Source organism: Eucyclogobius newberryi, unplaced genomic scaffold (genome assembly GCF_026437365.1).
Source record: "Eucyclogobius newberryi isolate DKJ021-1_F unplaced genomic scaffold, fEucNew1.0.hap1 SCAF_4, whole genome shotgun sequence".
Classification (NCBI taxonomy): domain Eukaryota; kingdom Metazoa; phylum Chordata; class Actinopteri; order Gobiiformes; family Gobiidae; genus Eucyclogobius; species Eucyclogobius newberryi.
The window spans coordinates 28,614,905-28,630,575 of record NW_027316056.1 but is presented as its reverse complement, the minus strand read 5'-3'; the positions used below and the strand labels follow the sequence as shown (position 1 = coordinate 28,630,575).

The window sequence follows — 15,671 nt, the reverse complement described above, 5'->3', positions numbered from 1 at the left end:
TTTGAATGACAAAAATCAGACATCTAATTTGTATAACCCGTAATAATAACCTGTAAAATGGTCCAAAAACTTGTTTCTATAGAAATGAAGATCTTCTAGAACTAATAGGGTAATACAGTATTACCCTATTAGTTCTAGAATATCTTTATTTCTATAGAAACAAGTTTTTGGACCATTTATAACCCGTAATAATAACCTGTAAAATGGTCCAAAAACTTGTTTCTATAGAAATAAAGATCTTCTAGAACTAATAGGGTAATACAGTGTAATACAGTATAATAATGATATTAACAACAATAATGAATGTCTAACTATCACCTCATTTTGTATTTACTTTGTTTGTATTATTTTACAACAATATGGGTATTACAATGTTATATATAAATATAATACATACTAATACATACATAATGTAGGCTATATAACTATGTTAAGCTAAATAGTAGCAATCAAAAAATAATAATTCATATAAAAATAATAAATTACTTGATTGGGTTCTGCAAGGAATATTTTAGGTAATTTACGAATATAGAATATTAAGATATTTTGTGACGATTATGCTTTCTCAATATTTTCTGAAGAGGAAGTACGTCATCATCGGCGCGTGATGTGGCACTGGGAGCACTTCCTGGTTTACCGAGTGCCCAGGGTAGCCGCTCCATTCACAGGACAAACCTGTGCCTAAAACCGGAATACACTCTTAGTTTTGTAAATAAAGATCACATTTGGCTCTTGTTTGTCTAATATAAACGGATTATAACCATAACCAGTTCACTGTGCCGCAGAAGCTGAAAAACATGGAGACATATGGCAACTCGCACAAAAAGCAGAAACGAAGCAACGTCGACAGTGAGTGGGTGAGTGCATTTACAAGTGGGCTTTTCTCTGGTTGAATCCTAAACCTTTTACTTGTGTAACCGATCTGAACCTCTTTCAGAAAAGGTAACTATTCTATTATAAGGTCTATTTTACGACGCATGAATAAGCTTGATAAGTCTCGCTGTCCTTTAAAGTCCGTAGCATCTGCACTGTCTGAGCCCCCAGCTAAAATGAGACTTACCCGGTTTCATCATCAAAGCTCTATGTGAAAACTCTCCTGAAAACTCTCCTCTTTCCCATATGACATGATCATCTTGACATCACATAATGTGCACATTCCTGTTTCCTAAATCATGTTTAACTACGTCTGAATATTTTGTGGTTGTTTTTATTGCTAACCTGGTACAGAGTGGATAGCTGCTGAATGCAGTGTGTATATAACAATACCATATTGGTGACGGGTATTTTTATGTATATATTTATATATAATATTTTTTTATATATATATATATATATATATACATATATATATATATATATATATATATATATGTGTATATATATATATATATATATATATATGTATATATATGTATATATATATATATATATATATATATGTATATATATATATATATATATATATATATATATATATATGTATATATATATATATATATATATATATATATGTATATATATATATATATATATATATATGTAGGGACAGACTAGCAATAGACAAAATATAAAAAATCCTCTATCCCCTTCCCTTTGGCATAGTATCTATGTATGTATCCCCCACCTCTGTCTACAGGTTAATCATACTTTATTGTTTATAGGGGACCCAAAGAGCAACAAACGTGACCTATCAAGCTCATCATGTGAGCAGAAATAAGCGTGGACAAGTCGTGGGCACCCGAGGGGGCTTCAGAGGATGCACAGTCTGGCTCACAGGTAGTCTTTGTCCAGTTCAGTTTTCTCTACCATCCTTTGCACTTGTAACCATGACATCCGTCACCTGTGTTAGGTTTTTCTGGAGCAGGAAAGACCACCGTAAGCATGGCCCTGGAGGAATACCTGGTGTGTCATGGGATTCCCTGCTACACTCTGGACGGGGACAACGTTCGTCAGGGGCTTAATAAAAATCTAGGTTTCAGCCCAGAGGACCGTGAAGAGAACATTAGACGCATTGCTGAGGTGTCTCGACTTTTTGCTGATGCGGGGCTAGTCTGCATCACCAGTTTTATCTCCCCATACAGCAGGGTCAGTAAAGCACAAAGTGATATCAGCCACTGCACTACAGTTGTTCTAACCTTAATAATACGTCGCTCTTCATTGCCTTTTAGGATCGCCTCAATGCTAGAAAGATTCACGAAGCTACAGGGTTGCCATTTTACGAAGTATTCATAGATGCTCCTTTGGATGTGTGTGAACAGCGAGATGTAAAAGGCCTGTACAAAAGAGCCAGAGCCGGGGAAATAAGAGGTAAGGATTCAAATCATTTGTAAATGTACCGGTAGTTAAAATATTTTGGAAACGAATGAAAATACCTATTGAAAGGGCTGTTTTTAATCAATCAAAGTGTGTCTGCTCAATGTTTAAACACAGCATCAAGGACTCTTATTACTGTGCTGTAGCAACTAACAACTATATACAAACTGCACATCGGCTGTGGCTTTTAACACAGCAACAGCCACAATACAGTCACATTGGAAAGAAAAATAACTAGTCAATGGTATTTTGATTAAAAAAAAACATTATACCGTATATGAATAATTATTGTATTGTTTTGCCTCTGCTACTACTTTGTAACATATCTATAATATTCAGTTTTGCCTTCGTATATTTTTGCAGGCTTCACTGGAATTGACTCGGAGTATGAGAAGCCAGAGGCTCCTGAGCTGGTGCTAAAAACAGACTCGTGCAGCGTGAACGAGTGCATACAACAACTGGTCGACCTGCTTCAGGAGAGGGTAAGAGAAACTACTGAGTGACCGGAAGAAACTACTTTGGACATTTACTTTACTTGTTCACTAAATAACACTATCAAAGATTGAGTTTTTCATTTCCATGTGATTTGCCACTAGAGGGCGTAATTGCATCAAATTTGTTACTATTCCATGCTATAACACTGCTAATCTTCACGTCAACAGTTATTAATCTCTTCCCTTTTGTTTTGCTAGGACATCGTGCCGATCGATGCGTTCCATGAAGTGAAGGAGCTGTACGTGCATGAGAATAAACTGGATCTCGCTAAAGCAGATGCAGACACTCTTCCTGCAGTGCAAATTGGAAAGGTGAGTCCGTCGTATTTGTCGCTGTTGACTTTTACTTTTACTTTGACCCTCCATGCTCACCTCTGGATTGTGTCTCAGGTGGACTTGCAGTGGGTCCAGGTCCTGGCTGAAGGCTGGGCCACTCCTCTGAATGGGTTTATGCGAGAAAGAGAATACCTGCAGTGTCTTCATTTCGACTGTCTGCTGGATGGTAAAGAAAAATCACAATTTCATAATAATATGTTTGTTAATTTGATGGTTTTATTGGTTTAATAGTAGAGTAGATACAACATACAGCACTGGCAATCTGTGGGACAAACATTTACAAGATTCAAATTATTACCAGACGGCTTAAAGTCCTCCTCAGTTTAGCATATCATAATATTTTTTTTGCATGCTTTTGTTCTCCATACACAGAACCCACAGTACGAAGCGGCTGCAGACCAGCTGAACTAGGGCTAACCAGGTCATCGCTGTAATAAAGTCAACTTTCACAATCTGAGATTATGATCATCCGGTCCCTAGTCATTTCTTAATAATTTCAAACCAGGAACATAATTAGATTTTTTTTTTTTTGAGGGCAAAAACAAAGATCCTTCTTTCTTTTTGCCCTCAAACGTTTTGGTCTGAATTAATATACGCAAAAAGCTCCTCCCTGGGATTTAAAACTGGAGTGATCACATTAAACGGCTGGTTGCCCTGGGTGAGCCTGTAAAACTAGTTGGGAATTTTACTAATCAAACATTTGGCTTCAATAAACCCAAATCCCTTTAAAGAGCCTGTGTCACACACACACACACACACACACACACACACACACACACGGACACGGACACACACACACGGACACACACGGACAAACACTCACGCACACACGGACACAGGGACGAACACGGACGCACACACGGACACGCACACACGGACGCACACGGACACACACACACACACACGGACACTCGGACGGACACACACACGGACACACGAACGGACACACACACACACGGACGGACACACGGACGGACACACACACACACACATACACGGACACACACACACATACACGGACACACACACACACACACACACAGGGACACACAGACACACACACACACGGACACAAACACACACGGACATCAGTTATGTGTCAGTGTTTATTGAATTAATCTGGAGGCCGTACACTGCTGGAAGGGCTAGAGATGGTGTTGATGTGTAAAGATTGCTTATTAAAACTGTAGTAAAGTACTTCACAATATATCACAAATGGATAATTGTAATTTTCTATCAGATATTTGAAAACAAATATTTTGCAGTAGCATTATTATCAAAATAATATGCATCCACTTCAATTGTAGGTGGGATCATCAACCTGTCTGTGCCTGTGGTGCTGCCCGTGTCCAGCAGCGATAAGGAGCGCCTGGACGGAGTGACCGCCATAGCCCTGGTTTTCGAGGGCCGACGAGTGGCCATTCTGCGCAACCCCGAGTTCTACGAGCACCGCAAAGAAGAACGCTGTGCTCGCCAGTGGGGCACGACCTGCAAAGACCACCCTTACATCAAGGTTTGTGTCGAGGGAGAATGACCTAGTTGCCTGGGACGCATAATACACGCTTCTTCAACTCAAAATGCCGCCCGTCGCACCTCGAGTCGAACTCAGCCGGGGCCGTGCAATAAGAGTTGTTTATTTCTGTGACGCATGTGAAACAATGGGGCTCATTGGTCATTGTTTGGGGGGAAAGGGTTGTCCTAATGAGTCCTAGAGTCAAGGACATATTCTGTTACAGTTCATACATGGAGCTAACTGCATAGAAATGTCAACAATGCTAGAACTGGAAGTATTCTTTTTAACCATACAAAAGATCAATCTGTGTCTTCGAAGAACATGTTCAAATCAAATATAGCTTTTTAACGCAGATTTATTCGTGTTTATATAAGCATTGGACATGATGGGCACTTTGTTTATGTTGTAATTTGGTTTTGTTTATCCAATCAGAAAGCAGAATGAGCCTCACATGAATCTCTCATGAATCTCTCATTTGGGTTGCCAGTTCCACTAAATCCAGCTGTTTTAACCTTCCTACGTCCAGCACCTTCAGCCGGTCATGAATCGATGCCAGTGCAGCCTGTGGAACACTTCTACAGGTTAACCCAGTTGTGATTGTAGTTCCTTTTTCAAACCAGTAGGAGCGCAGGCTACACACGGCTCCTTCAGGACTCATCTATCATTAAAAAAAATCTAACTCCTGATTAATAGCGTTGAATGCGTTGCTCACTAATTCTGCATAAATCCACAATGTTTTTTCAGTCCATGTGGTAATTTTTTTTATAACTGTTTTTATATGGACGGACCATCCGTGTTCCTGATTGGCTAATCCACCTGTCAATCCCGGCAGTCTGACTTTGAGGCCGGTCACCTGACTGATGTCCGTCTGTATAAAAACATATTATTCTAGTCTCTCCGGGCAAATTTTTTAGTGGCACATAAAACGCAAGAAGGACTCGTTATTCTGTATTTGAAATGCTGGACATCGACTCATCATCATATGGTAATCATCCATCCATCTTTTACCGCTTTATCCGGGGCCGGGTCACGGGGGCAGCAGTCTAAGCACACTTCCCTCTACCCAGACACTTCCTCCAATTCCTCCGGGGGGATCCCGAGGCGATCCCAGGCCAGCCGAGAGACATAGTCTCTCCAGCGTGTCCTGGGTCTTCCCTGGGGACATGCCCGGAACATCTCCCCAGGGAGGCGCCCAGGAGGCATCCGGAACAGATGCCCGAGCCACCTTAACTGACTTGATGTGGAGGAGCAACGGCTCTACGCCGAGCTCCCCCCGTGTGGCAGAGCTCCTCACCCTATCTCTAAGGGAGCGCCCAGCCACCCGGCGGAGGAAACTCATTTCGACTGCTTGTATTCGCGATCATGACCATAGGTGAGGGCAGGAACGTAGACTGACCGGTAAATCAAGAGCTTTGCCTTTCGACTCAGCTCCTTGTCAATCTCACGCTCCATCCTTCCCTCACTCGTGCACAAGACCCTGAGATACTTGAACTCTTCCACTTGGGGCAAGAACTTCCCACCCACCTGGCGAGGGAAAGCCACCTTTTTCCGGTCGAGAACCATGGCCTCTGATTTGGAGGTGCTGATTCTCATCCCAGCCGCTTCACTCACTCGGCTGCAAACCGTCCCAGTGCATGTTGCAGGTCCGGGTTTGATGGAGCCATCAGGACAATATCGTCTGCAAACAGCAGAGATGAGATCCTGTCCTCAAACCGGACACCCTCCGACCCCTGACTGTGCCTAGAAATTCTGTCCATAAAAACTATGAACAGAACCAGTGACATATGATTACTCATCATCTGATGATGATTACAGACGATGATTACTCATCATCTGCAGCAGAAGAACACTCAGGTTTCACAGGTCTTTCCTTCCTGCTGCTGTCAGACTTTATAACAAACACTGCTGACCCTGAACACGTGCAATACTGACTTAACCATGTGCAATACCGTCATATTCATGTGCAATTACTGTTGTACTCACACGCAATAATGTCATATTCATGTGCATATAACTGATGTAAATAGAGTGTTTATTTGACCGTTATTATTAGTATTATTTTGTCTTACGCTAGCTGTTTTTATTTTATCTCTAGCTTTATTTCCCCCCTCCATTCCTTATTAGGAAATGAGAGGTTTTGTCTATAGGAGTTTTTATTTATAAGAGTTTTGTTTATAAGAGTTCTTCTATTAAGTTTTTTAAACTTCCTATAAGTTATCTGTCCTTTTCCTCGATCTACCTGCGTTGCAACAATTATATTTCCCCATGTGTGGACAATAAAGGAATATCTTAGCGTTTTAAGCATTCGCCCTCCAACCTCAAGGTGAGCAGTTTGGTACTAGCTCCCTCTTCTGTCAGTTTATGTAAGGGCGGCTACAAGTATGACAGCTGAAATGGGAAAGATGAATTTGGGATTAATTATGAATAATTGATTCCTATTTGATACAGACTCTCCACGTTTATTCACCGTTCTACTCTCGTGTGTAGTCATAGGCTATAGTCATTTTGTGGGAAAGTGATAAACGCAGTGCCTCTCCTTGGACTGACTGAACACAGATCTGAGCTTGTCACATCTCACAGCTGTGATTTCTGGAGTAGATCTCTCCCGCACACACTCGGTCTGTGGGGTTCATCTTCCTCAACTCCAGCAGGTTGTTTTTGTCATGTTTTTGAAGTTTTAACAGCGTTGGCCGATCTGCTCAGCTAAGCTCCTTCTCAAATATTCCACATGTCGTTCCCATCTGTCTGTGTTGGTGTATTGTAGATTATTATTAGCAATAAGATAGAGTGCTGCAATGTACCTACACTCTACACTTTTTCAAACCTTTAATTCAGTTGTTCCATGCTATAAATTCTCATAAATGAGGCTCATAATCAAGGAAAGTAACCTTGGACTGATTAAAAATAAATTAAGTAAATATTCCATTACCATGGCACCACTAAACTTCTGTCTGAGAGGAAGACTCGCGTAGTAGGTAAAATAGTTCGGAACTGGTGTAGTGAAGTCTGTTTTGCAAAGTTAACGTTGTGGATCACACAAAAGCTTAAGGCATTGCAGCCAGGGAAAGATGAATCACTAAATACTGTTAGTCTGAAAGGAGAGAAGTACTTAAATTAGTTATGAATAAAGGGGATGTAGTTGATGTAATTCTTACTTAATTGATGCTTCAGATAAATGGCTGTGATTTATTTGACTCTAAACTTGTTGGAGCATTGATTCAATTTGATTTTGGCTCCAGAACTCCTGCTTTTGAAAAGAAAGCAAGTGTGCAGTGTTGGCTATTTGTCTGACTGAAATAAACTGAATCATTTCGTAAATATTTTACAAAATGTTTATGCTGTTTGGAGCCACTACAATCCATAAACATCAAATATTAGCAGCAAACTGTATATACACATGCGATCAGTAAGATATTATTTGTATAGTTCATTTTAGTTTCATCACATTTGAAACTTAATCCACAATGTAAGCCAGTTTCATGCTCCATCCACGTGGACCTGTCGCAGCAGACTAGTACCGTATGTTTAGCCTGGTGTGATTAAAGTGTCACTCATTATGAAGCGTACCTTTGCATACTTCAGTGTGTGTTTAAATCCCTCTTCCGGAGCCGCTCTGTCACCGCACTCGAGCGAGCCCGCGTTTCCAACTGGGCCCTGTTCATAAAAGAAAGCCTTAAATGTAACAAACGCACTATATCCTGTTTACCCTTCTGTTAGACGGAGCCCCTCGGCCCGGGCCCGCCGTGTCTAGCGCGGCCTGTTTATTTGCTCAGACTCTCTTTTCGGTGGTTAACTCGATGCACATTTCCTTTCGCATATGTCGCCAAATGAATTCAGTTGCAGCTTTCCTATCGACGTTTCCACAGAGCGAGTCTGGTGAGTGTCTCTTTTGACTCGTCCCTGGCCGACCGCAGACCTTATGGATTAATTGGGCCGTGGAAAATAAATTGCAACACATTCCGAAGATTCTTTCATTTCCCCGGCCAGGTGGATATTAATCATTAGTCGGCGCGCTCGCAAAAAACAATCATCTGATGGATTTCCAGATTGAATTTGGGGCAAGAGCAAAAAAAAAAAATGGACTGTTAAAAGAAATGTTTTAGATGTTTTAGTTGTATCATTTCAGTGCAATTTATCTGACAAACAAAACACAAACAACACACTTTCCCGCCCTGTAATGCACCAGATGCTTCTTCCTTGGAAATATAAAGACTCATTAGGTTCAGAAACGTGGAGACATTGTCATTTATAGTTTGCGTTTTGTTTGTAGAACACGGAATACCTTGAAGGGATGCTCTATTCTACTAATGTGACATCTTCAACCGTCTCCCGATGTCTTCATTCTTTGTAAACACGTTGTCCTAGTAGAGGATTGTCACTTTGCATCACCGTAAAAAGGCCCAGGCCCGTTGTGTTCAGTAACTCGAGCAGACACCAGAACACCTGCCAAAAAAGTGGTCGGTGAAATAAATACTGAATCGAGTTTTGAGGACATACAGTACATGCCTTTGTTCGATGGAAGCTCTTTAGAGGGAAAAACCGCTCTGTGTGTCCCTCAAGCTCATCGCCAGGCGTTAGTGTCGAAGCCACGTTTACGGCGAAAAGTAGCTTGTTTTCGTTAGCGGAGGCTCGAGTCCAGCGCTGTATCTTTAGTAGGTTGGACCCGGAGGGACTGTGATGCCCGCGATTGCTTTTTCAGATGGTGATGGAGAGCGGAGACTGGCTGGTGGGTGGAGACCTGCAGGTTCTGGACAGAATCCGCTGGAACGACGGCCTGGACCAGTACAGACTCACACCCAACGAGCTCAAGCACAAGTTCAAAGAAATGAACGCAGGTATCGCCGAAACGGAACACTCTCATTCTAACACTTGTACCGTATTTTCCAGACTATAAGTCGCACCTTTTTTCATAGTTTTTGGTCGGGGTGCGATTTGTTATTTTCACACTTGCGACTGCATTTCATGCTTATTATGGTTTATTCTTCTCTATTATGCATTTTTGGCTGGTGCGACTTATACTCCCGAAAATACGGTAGTTAGAACTGACCTGTAGGGGCGCATAGGGCAGTAATGGAAGAGCGGGAGCTGTAGAGATGCTGTGGTTTGAATGTAAATGAGTATATATTTAGATGTCGGTGTAATCCCTCATTCGTCCAGGCGTGTTCCATAGTAGAAAAAGCTTCAGTTGTAGTCATCTGGACTCAGTTTGAAAAAATAGACGTTTCGACTCTCATCCAAGAGGCTATTGACAATGACTCTTGGATGAGAGTCGAAACGTCTATTTTTTCAAACTGAGTCCAGATGACTACAACTGAAGCTTTTTCTACTATATATTTAGATGTATTTTTATTGTATTTACTAAACTGCCCGGCTCTGGTTCAAACCGTCTCTTCTATAATTTATTTACACTAGTGTAGTTACAATAACAACATTTCAACTCTATATTCGATACGAAGGAAATTGGCTGATACCAGTTTTTATTGCACAGTGATGAAAAAATGATGTTTTGTAATAGAAAGGCTTGCAGTTTCTTTAATATTACCATTTGGTCTTGTTCTAGTTCTGATAAAGATCAAGACCGTTCCACAGTTGGTTTTCGTCTGTGTGGATTCTTGCTCAAATGAGTTTCGATCCCAGTTTAGTATCTCGGGAGCCCTACTTAACACAAACAGGCTTTAGCGAGTAGTTCTACTTTCTACTACTGCAACACAAACACGGGTACATGTAGACTATTCTCAAAGTGTGCTGGGCCTCAGTGGGGACAGAGCAACGTCCTTGTTTTTCTGACCAGGAGTTCTTGTTGTGTGTACAGTGGTCATTTTGTACAGATGGATTTAATTTAGTTAACGGAATGAATGAATATTTAATGAGACAGAGTGGGCACACCACAAACATTAACTTTGATAGAATAAAAGCAATGTACCAGGTTGTAGCTCAAGGGTAAATTTCTTCTTACTGGATTGGATCACTGTCAAATTTGAAAAGGGTCATTGAAAAACAAGATGTTTTTTACTAGTACATTTTGTGATTTTAATATATATATTTTTGCATGCATCTCCCGCTACGTAGATGCCGTATTTGCCTTCCAGCTGCGTAACCCGGTTCACAACGGCCACGCCCTCCTGATGCAGGACACCCACAAGCGCCTGACCGAGCGCGGGTACAGGCGGCCTGTGCTGCTGCTGCACCCTCTGGGAGGCTGGACCAAAGACGACGACGTGCCCCTGCCCTGGCGCATGAAGCAGCACGCCGCCGTGCTGGACGAAGGGGTCCTCAATCCCGAGAACACCATTGTCGCCATCTTCCCCTCGCCCATGATGTACGCCGGACCGACAGAGGTAAACATGGACATTTATATGTAGTATAGTATATAGTATTTGCTTGAGGATTTCTTATATCGTTGAAGATTCCAATTAGCATATTTCTAAGGACATTAGGAACTTTCTCTTTGGCTAAATGTTTTAAACTAACCACATGTACTTTTAGTTTTAGCCCACACTGTACAAACCATAAAAACATTAGTTGACATTGTTTGTTTAAAGGCTAATTACTGTATGCTTCTTTTCTGATCTGTTGAAATACTGTTGATTACAGTGATCCCTCGCTATAACGCTGTTCACTTTTCACGGTCTCGCTGCTTCACGGATTTGCATCATGCACTGTGTTCTGCATTCTGATTGGCTAAACAGTCTCTCCGCGTCTTCTCTACCTGTGTGTCAATAACGTTACACCGTTATTGACACCCACAATGTCCAAATGATAACTCATTTATTTAGCGAACACCACGTTCACGTTAGCCAACACAACAACGTCTACCTCGGTCCCACCCAGACACGTAATACAGGTAAACAGAACAGTATTGCCCCCTAGCTGTCAGGCATGAGAAGTGAAACTTAGAGAAGTGAAACTTAAGAAACTAACAAAAGGCAGAGGAAGATGCTAACTATCGCAGAAAAAAGTTAAACTTAAAACAACAACAAACGTTTATACAGTACTTTTATTTGTTAAACAAATGCTTGGGCCTGTAAAAAGGTTTTGTTCCTTGCTTTCAATGTTTTATGGAATATTTCATTGTATAATAACTGTAAAAAAATAAAGGTTTCTACTTCACGGATTTCGCCTATCGCGGGTTCTTTTTGGAACGTAACCCCCGCGATAAACGAGGGTTCACTGTAATGCTAAACTATCACATGCTGGAAATGTACCTTTATACAAACTAAAACTTAATACTGTACAATGTATTTAATTGCAGACTTTTACAACATAATGCTCAAACAAGATAAACTTGACCCTTCTTGACTTAAACCCTCAATAAGTGTCGTTTTACTCCAGGTTCAGTGGCATTGCAGGTCTCGAATGGTCGCCGGCGCCAACTTCTACATAGTGGGCCGTGACCCCGCTGGAATGCCCCACCCGGAGACCGGAAAGGATCTGTATGAGCCCACCCATGGGGCCAAAGTGCTGACGATGGCCCCGGGCCTCATCACCCTGGAGATTGTACCCTTCAAGGTCGCAGCTTACAACAAGGTCAAACGAGCCATGGACTTCTATGATAAAAATAAGTAAGTGATTTTGTAAAAACCCTGTTGCTACGACGCTGCTATGGACGAGTGTTCGAGCAGCTTTTTGCTTTTTTCAACGCAAGTTTGCCGCTTTGGCAGGATAGAGGCGGCACGTGTTGTTCTTTTCTGAAATGGATAAAAGAAACAGAAGAAGGGCACCATCTTCTTTCCAGATGAGTGAGATTATCATTATGGAGAGGGCAGTTCCATCTCCAAACCTAAATCCCACAGAGAACGTCTGGGGTGACACCAAAATATGCTGTTTCAGAAATAAACCAGTCAATGCTGTGGAACTGTGGACTGTTCCATGCTATAATGGAGACAGCATCACAGATTTGACGCCTTTTTCAAACCTTTTGTCCAGTTGTTCCATGCTATAAATTCACATAAATGAGGCTCATAATCTTGGAAAGTAACCTTGGACTGAATAAAATAAATCTTCCATTACCTTTGGGCACGTAACATTACTGTATACTATATCCAATTGGAGGTTTGTACATTTGCTTATTTAGATATGGACGGTTACTTCTTTGACCAGGCACATTGATTAAAATGCAGCATTTCGCTTTATATAATTCATATTTTACAATGCGCATTTTACTCCAACATACAGTGTAACAGTACAACATTTGTACAACTTCTGACAGTTTTATGTGTTGGAGTGACGAGGCTTTATCCAAGTCTCTTCAAAGTGAGGTCAATTTGTACCAGGCGCCAGGACAAAAGCTCCACTCCACGCGCTCATTAAGCTCATCCCGTTTGCTTTCATCCCTGTTCAGGGCTCTTTCTCTCTGTCTGCAGAACCATCCAGGCCAAAGATAACAGCAATCGTGGCTTAATCCTCAACAGTTAAAAGCTCCGAGGGCTTTGAAGTCGGTCAGAAATGAGAGAGCTGCCATTAATTAGAGTGTGTATATGAGTGCGCCACATAATGACGACTAACTAAAATCAGACTATCTCACTGGCTCCGCGGATTTAACAAAACCCCTTCTCATTGTTACACAACCGAGGCTTTGTTTGGATAGGACTGCTCACACTAAATATCAATTAGCTTATTTTCCATGATGCGGATTTCCGAGACAAAGTTGGATACAGTATTCGAATACAGTATTTGCTAGAACAATACCGATGTGCTTAAGTGAGTGCTGCTCCAAAAGGCCATTTATATCAAGCACAATTTTATATATATATATATATGTGTCAGGAAATTGTTGCAAATATACAGACAAAAATAATTCTGAATAGTAGGTTTTCTGGTGCCGGGTTTGCCACCTGGTTTTGTCTACAGAATGTTATTGTCTTGTTTGGAATTTCTGTTTCCATGGGGACAAGCGGGTAACGTCAAGGGCACAAATTATGCAAACTGATTTTGACCATGATTTAAAGTTGTTTCCTCATCAAACGCATACTTGAGGTCGTATTTAGCTTCACCCACTCTAGTTGGATGAATCCTGTTTAGAAAGTCCTCGCCCCTCTGCGCTTCAGAAAACACTCCGTTTCAATTTTCACAGATATGTGGTGGCATTAGTCGAGCTCCGAGATCTTCCATGGTCCATAAATCGTCGCCAGACTCTCAGCATTTTTGCCACAGCATCCCGATCCGTACAACTGCGTGGCTTTATTAGCATGTTGCAGGGCAAGCTAGCATCTGTTAATCTCGCCTATGTCATGCCCTCTGCTGCCAGTAGATGGAGTCCAAAGTCAATTACTGCCATGGGAAACGCGAGAATGAGAAGTAATTTTGTACTTCTTAACTGTTTTTTAGTGAGATGCCAAAGTAAAGGTACTAAAGAGCATATTAAAAGGTGAACAACAATACAAACGATGCATAATATTTGTCCTTTAAATCTGGGGCGATGCGCTCACAGTAAGAATGCTTTTAAATGCATTTCTAGCCTTACAAACACCTGTAATTGAATACATGCAAGATGGACACGTTTAAAGCCGGAACATCCTATGCAAAACAATAACATCCCCATGGAGACAACCCGGTGGCTAAGGTTACATAGTGTACCTTTAAGTTGTTGGAAACGCCTGTTTTACTATGTCAAAACGACAACCTGAAATGACTCTTTCACCCCAAAAGTAAAAGCTATATAAGGAATATATTGACATCCTTTTACATAGTTAATTAAAATAATGCCTGTTTTTCCGCAGCCATGAAGATTACGAGTTCATCTCGGGCACGCGCATGCGTCGGATGGCCCGCACCGGGGAGAACCCTCCCGACGGCTTCATGGCACCAAAGGCCTGGACGGTGCTGAAGGAGTACTACCAGTCTCTGGAGAAGAAAGCCTAAGTCGAACACCCGGCCGGAACAGTGTGGATTCTGTAAATGTGGGACCATTCCACCATCATACTTCACTCAATCGTGGAACTGCTTTAAGTCTTTTCATGGTTTAACGCTGTTACTGTACAATAAGTTCTATTTACTGTACAACACTGTAGGGCACCAACAAGCTTCTTCACTCCTAGACTAACTTTATTAATATCTTGGTGACGTACTTACAAGGTAAACGGTGGCTGGTTTGTATGTTAAGTGCTGTTGAGCAGTACAAAATGTGAAATTGATATTTGTACCTGAGATGTTACAAGTCAAATGTACCGCACCTATTTGAGCCATGGTGTTGCCCAGCAAGTCGCTTTAAGTATTTGGTGTAAATGTCCAGTGCCTTGGTTCTTCTCAAATTCCTCTGCACAGACAAATGTCTTGCTTAAATTGGCACGAGCACATGATCTGTGTCCTCTCACTCAAGTCAGGGCATTTAAGAATCTGCCCTGGAGCACCAGTAAAACCAGTGAAACAGGCAAACGTATTCAAAATATTAAGCTTTTATTGTTGTAGCCTTTACTAATGTCCTTACCTTTTCATTGCTTAGTGCATGTAGTGTTGACCTCATTATGTTACATTATCATTTTACAGTATTGTTTTCTATTTTGTTGCAAGTGTTTTCCACATTGTAATTAATTTAAAAAGACTAAGACCCGTCTAATGAGATGATTACAACAAACGATCAGATTTATAATACTACTTGTCCAATAAACTTTTTAGCAAAAATGTCTGTTTGTTCACGCTCATCCTTCACTTAGTATCTCGTCAATGGTCACTAACGTATTAGACAATTAAGGAAAAATGAACAAAGGTAAACTACAAATCCTGGTAGAGTCACATTTCTCTACATTTATCGGTTATGATCTTGTTTTCATTACATCTCTTTGATATGGTCGGCTTTCTTTTGGAACTCCGCAGTGAATAAGCTGAGCACAGAATGAGACAAACCCATCGTGACCCCAATCAGGCTGAAACACTCCCAGATGGGCCCCAGATGCCCCGCCACGGAGGATTTAAGCGGCGCGCCACTCATCACTGTATCATCACCTGCTTCAGTCATCTTACACTTTCGTTAAGTCATTTTACTTCTAGAAGATTTGGTCAATAACACTTTAACCTCT

At 41.3% G+C, this 15,671-nt stretch overlaps 1 protein-coding gene across 1 annotated transcript; it reads left to right on the top strand.

Moving 5' to 3' along the window:
* The first annotated feature begins 608 nt into the window (after positions 1–608).
* papss1 (3'-phosphoadenosine 5'-phosphosulfate synthase 1) lies at positions 609–15,029 on the top strand. Its single transcript, XM_072462912.1, has 12 exons — positions 609–857; positions 1,662–1,776; positions 1,850–2,085; positions 2,169–2,307; positions 2,677–2,795; positions 3,006–3,119; positions 3,198–3,309; positions 4,451–4,656; positions 9,356–9,491; positions 10,726–10,994; positions 11,989–12,218; positions 14,376–15,029. The coding sequence occupies exons 1-12, from the start codon at positions 798–800 to the stop codon at positions 14,515–14,517; spliced, it is 1,878 nt and encodes a 625-aa protein (XP_072319013.1). The 5' UTR covers positions 609–797; the 3' UTR covers positions 14,518–15,029.
* Positions 15,030–15,671: the final 642 nt, after the last annotated feature.